Here is a 3,987-nt window from a genome sequence, read left to right as displayed (position 1 = left end):
TTCAAATTCTATTTTATTTCATGAACCAAAACCTCTTAACCTGTTATTTCTATCCTTATGTTCATGAACCAAAAGGAAACAAACCAAACAGTCCCTAATAGAGAGAAATTGGATTAATAGCAAAGAGAGAAGAGATTGGATTAATAGCAGAGAGAAAGGAATAAGCCTAGCCCGTATCTCTGTCAAATAACACAAGCATTATACAAACATTTAAAGGTTTCAAATATCATCTTTGTGGGTTCAAGGATTTGAAAAATGATTTGAAATTATATAAATTTATAAACATTATTTCTTTTTCCCAAAATTTTAAAGAAACCATTTAGGCTTTCTTTTAACAAGTTCCATTCATATAGTAACTCCATTGACTTTGAGTTGAATTTTCGAAGGAATCTCATAAATTTCTTAGTTTAAAAATGAAAAAATTTAAACAAATGAATTTATTTCTTTCAAAGAGGAGCTGCCTTGACCACACAAAGTCAGCTGCAACTCGTGAATTGAAGATAACAAAACAGATGGACCACCATAAAGCTTGTGCTAATATTTATATCCATATTACTAATAATAATAATACTAACAACTAAATCAGACCAATATTATATAGTTTGGTCTGCTCTCAACGATTCAGAATACATTCACCACAGAGGGCTTTATCTACTACCTCAGGTTTCAAGTTTATGGCATGATGAAAGAATATGCCTTCTCATGCTTACAAAAAAAGAAATTGAGCGAACTTGTTCTTCCATCTTCAGTTAGATCCTCCTGAATCACGTACAACCCAACAACAAAAACGGGGTAAGAACAAGTATTTGATCAAAACACAATTTGAAACCTCAACTAATAGATCGGACCAATCAAAATGCATATGAATGTTAATCGATTCGGGTATTGCTCCGGAAGTATTATAGAATTTCTGATTCTAACAAAGCCTAGTTGTGCCTTCAAGACAACAGGGATCCAAGAAGGGATCCCAGCAGGGACGGATCTAAAGGGTCCCTGCGGGAGGAGGCTTCAGCATCATAACAAGTAAACCAAGATCATCTGCTTGAATTTTTAAACTTAAAAAGCATTAACCAAATGATAGAATCCAGAGCTTATCTACCTGTAACATAAGCATGCACCCTTCCTACTTTTGTCTCTTCCTTGTTTCCTCTTCAATGGATTACAACTTTAATTTGAACCCCACTGATAGAAAATCATCCCTGAAAACAAAAGCGTCACTAGTTTTATACATGGAATTGCACAATCAAATGTTAAAATATCAAGGCATGCAGAAAACAATAAAGAAAGACTTGTTCATATTGACTTGTCATTATCAAATAATTCAAGCCAAACAAACAGGAATTCACAAACAAAGACTTCTGAATTGACTTCCAAGTCAACTAAAAAAATCAAGATTTAAGCATAATTTACTTGCATAAAAATGGCCACTTGTGTACTATTTTTTGTACCTCTTTCTATCATTTGCCTTTGCCTTCTCAATTTCTTCAGCTTCCTTCTTCTCCCTTTCCTCACTTTCTCCGTCCCCGATTTGAACAAGGCTTCCCACAAACATTTCTGCACCAAAAGACCTTGGACCTTCCTGAATCTTCACAGTTTTGACACTTCTCTTATTCCAATCATACCATACAAGCTTCTGATCATTCACTTCTAACAGCACTTTACTTCCATCTTTTGAGTATGACAAAGGCCTCAAAAACATTAAAGGTTTGGTCGATCTAAACGAGAATAACTTCCTCCATGATTCTTTCACTCCATACTCCTCCATTACCCATAAATCAACATACTCATGTTGACTATTACACATTACACACAGTTTCCCCTCCAAAACACCAACATCAACCTGAAAATTCAGCCTGTTACTGCCATAATCAGGCTGATACACTTCCCGGAAATTCTCGCCTGCAATATCAAAAGCTACAATCGAATTCCTCACACCTAATTCAGGCCAATGAGGCATAGCCCAGTGCAAAGAGTTAAAAGCAAAAACCCCATATCCTCTCCTATGCAAAACCTGATAAAATGGTTTATGCAGAAATCTGAGATAAAAGGGTAAGCCCTTTATTTTCTTCCACGAATCGTTCTTCAAACTATAAACCTTCACTTCATAATCATACTGAATAAACTCACATCCATCATCATCTCCAACAAAGGTAGCCATCCTAATCAGTTTATAATCCTCATTAACCGAATCATAACCAAATCCATAAAACACATACCCAGTTTTCAAGGAATTATCGGGCGGTTCAATCTCCGAAACGGGCACTCTTTTGTACCTCCTCGTTGATGGATTATACAAGGCTAGATTGCGCTCCGAATTTCTCAAGAACACCAAGCCATGACACGAACCCACGGCTTCAGTACCGCCACCGCTCTGTAAAGGGTGATCGAAACTTTCGGCGGCAGCGGCAGCATCAAGAGAATCGAAATCGACAGAGTAAAGATTCCAATCCCTAAGAATAATACGAAGATTGGATCTGGTGTTGAGGGAATGAGAGAGATGAAGGCGGATAAAATCAGAGCTATCGATTATCGAACAAAGAGGTTTGGATAGACATCGAAAGCGGACTAAAGATTCAATAGGTAGAAGAAGAAGAATATCGGAGATAATATCGTGGGGGATTTTAGACATTCTTGGCGTTTATGAGAGTGTTTGGGTAGCAGGAAAGGGGCGGAAAATTGAAAAGAAAATAAGGAAGAAGGCGAAAACGGAGTAGGTTTTAAAGAGGGGAAATTATAAAATTATGAAAAAAGGGGAAGGAAAGCAGGGAGGGAGGGAGTGTTAGTTTCGGGGTGGGTAAAGGAAGGGCCAGGTGTGCCATTGCATGTGAGTAAGGTTTGCAGAGCAGTACATTTGGTACCTATAAACAGGTGTCTCCAACAGAGTCTTCCAATTTTTTCTTTTTCTTTCTTTTTTTTTTTTTGAAAAATTACAAAATTGGTTAGAAGGGGGAATTAGATTTTGGATCGGGCCAGACGGGCTTTTCTATAGAAGTCCTCAGTCCAAGCCCAGTCTAGCCCACTAGTAATTTAGGCGGATTCGGACCGGACCGGGTTCGGATTTAAATATCAAATCTCAAGGTCAGCTCATATAAACTCATCTAAATATATATACATAATTTTTTAATTATAAAAATAAACATCAATTAACATTAATAGGCGGACCGGACTGTGCTGGCCCGTGCTATTTTCATTAATTCCAAATCCGTCCAAAAAATAAGCGGGCTTTAACGGGTCTGGATCGGGCTGGACTTAACATCAATTAACATTATCCAAGCCTGGCCAAAGGGACACGGGCCTGGACAGACCGGGCGGGTATCCGGCATGTGGACATGTCTAGATGGAAGGTCCACTTACATATTTAGACCAATTATCCAAGTTATTACATATCTAGTCTAATATTTGTGACTTTCCTAAAATACCCTAAACCTTTCAACTTTCCTTTCTTTTCTATCTGATTCATCTTGGCAAAAAGCATCCTGAGGCCCCTGATCTTTCATTGTTTGGTGCATTAATCCCTCGATCTTTTATTTAGACACATTGAGCCCCTGATCTTTCACCATTTAGTGCATTAAGCCATCGATCTTTCATTTAGACATATTGAGCCCTTGATCTTTCATATATGGGTGTATTAGGTCCTTCCATAAATCAATTAATATATAGATTTATTAAGGGCATGTTTGGTGTGACAACAAATGATGTTCTAAAAATAACAAATTCTAAAATAAAAAATATATTATACAAATTAATAAAAATAATTTAAATAAAAAATAAAAAATTTATTGAACACAATAAAACCTTGTTTTTCGATAATTATGTTCTAAAAATAAAAATAATGTTAAAATTGAAGCACATTTTGTGGAAATAAGAAGGGTAATTTTATCAATAACAAATAACTACAAACAACTGTTCATGAAAAGAGTTTTTCGTGAAAAGCTCCAAAATGTTGCAGTGTCCAGAGAAAATGTGAAACGCTGCAATTATATAAAC

The 3,987-nt window shown here is 36.3% G+C and overlaps 1 protein-coding gene across 1 annotated transcript; it reads right to left on the bottom strand.

Moving 5' to 3' along the window:
- Positions 1–422: 422 nt before the first annotated feature.
- On the bottom strand, positions 423–2,814 carry LOC136205873 (F-box protein CPR1-like). Its single transcript, XM_065996710.1, has 3 exons — positions 1,449–2,814; positions 1,100–1,199; positions 423–759 (listed from the first exon to the last, which is right to left on the bottom strand). Exons 1-2 carry the CDS (start codon positions 2,627–2,629, stop codon positions 1,160–1,162), a joined length of 1,221 nt encoding a protein of 406 aa, XP_065852782.1. The 5' UTR covers positions 2,630–2,814; the 3' UTR covers positions 423–759; positions 1,100–1,159.
- Positions 2,815–3,987: the final 1,173 nt, after the last annotated feature.

This window comes from Euphorbia lathyris, chromosome 9, assembly GCF_963576675.1.
Source record: "Euphorbia lathyris chromosome 9, ddEupLath1.1, whole genome shotgun sequence".
NCBI lineage: Eukaryota > Viridiplantae > Streptophyta > Magnoliopsida > Malpighiales > Euphorbiaceae > Euphorbia > Euphorbia lathyris.
Note: the sequence above shows the minus strand (reverse complement) of the source record. Positions and strands in the feature narration are given on the sequence as shown.

Coding starts and splice junctions, on each gene's coding strand:
- LOC136205873 (XM_065996710.1), bottom strand. CDS start 2,629: ATGTCTAAAATCCCCCACGATATTATCTCCGATATTCTTCTTCTTCTA. Junction 1,200..1,448: donor AAGGCAAATGATAGAAAGAG/GTACAAAAAATA, acceptor TTTTGTTTTCAG/GGATGATTTTCTATCAGTGG.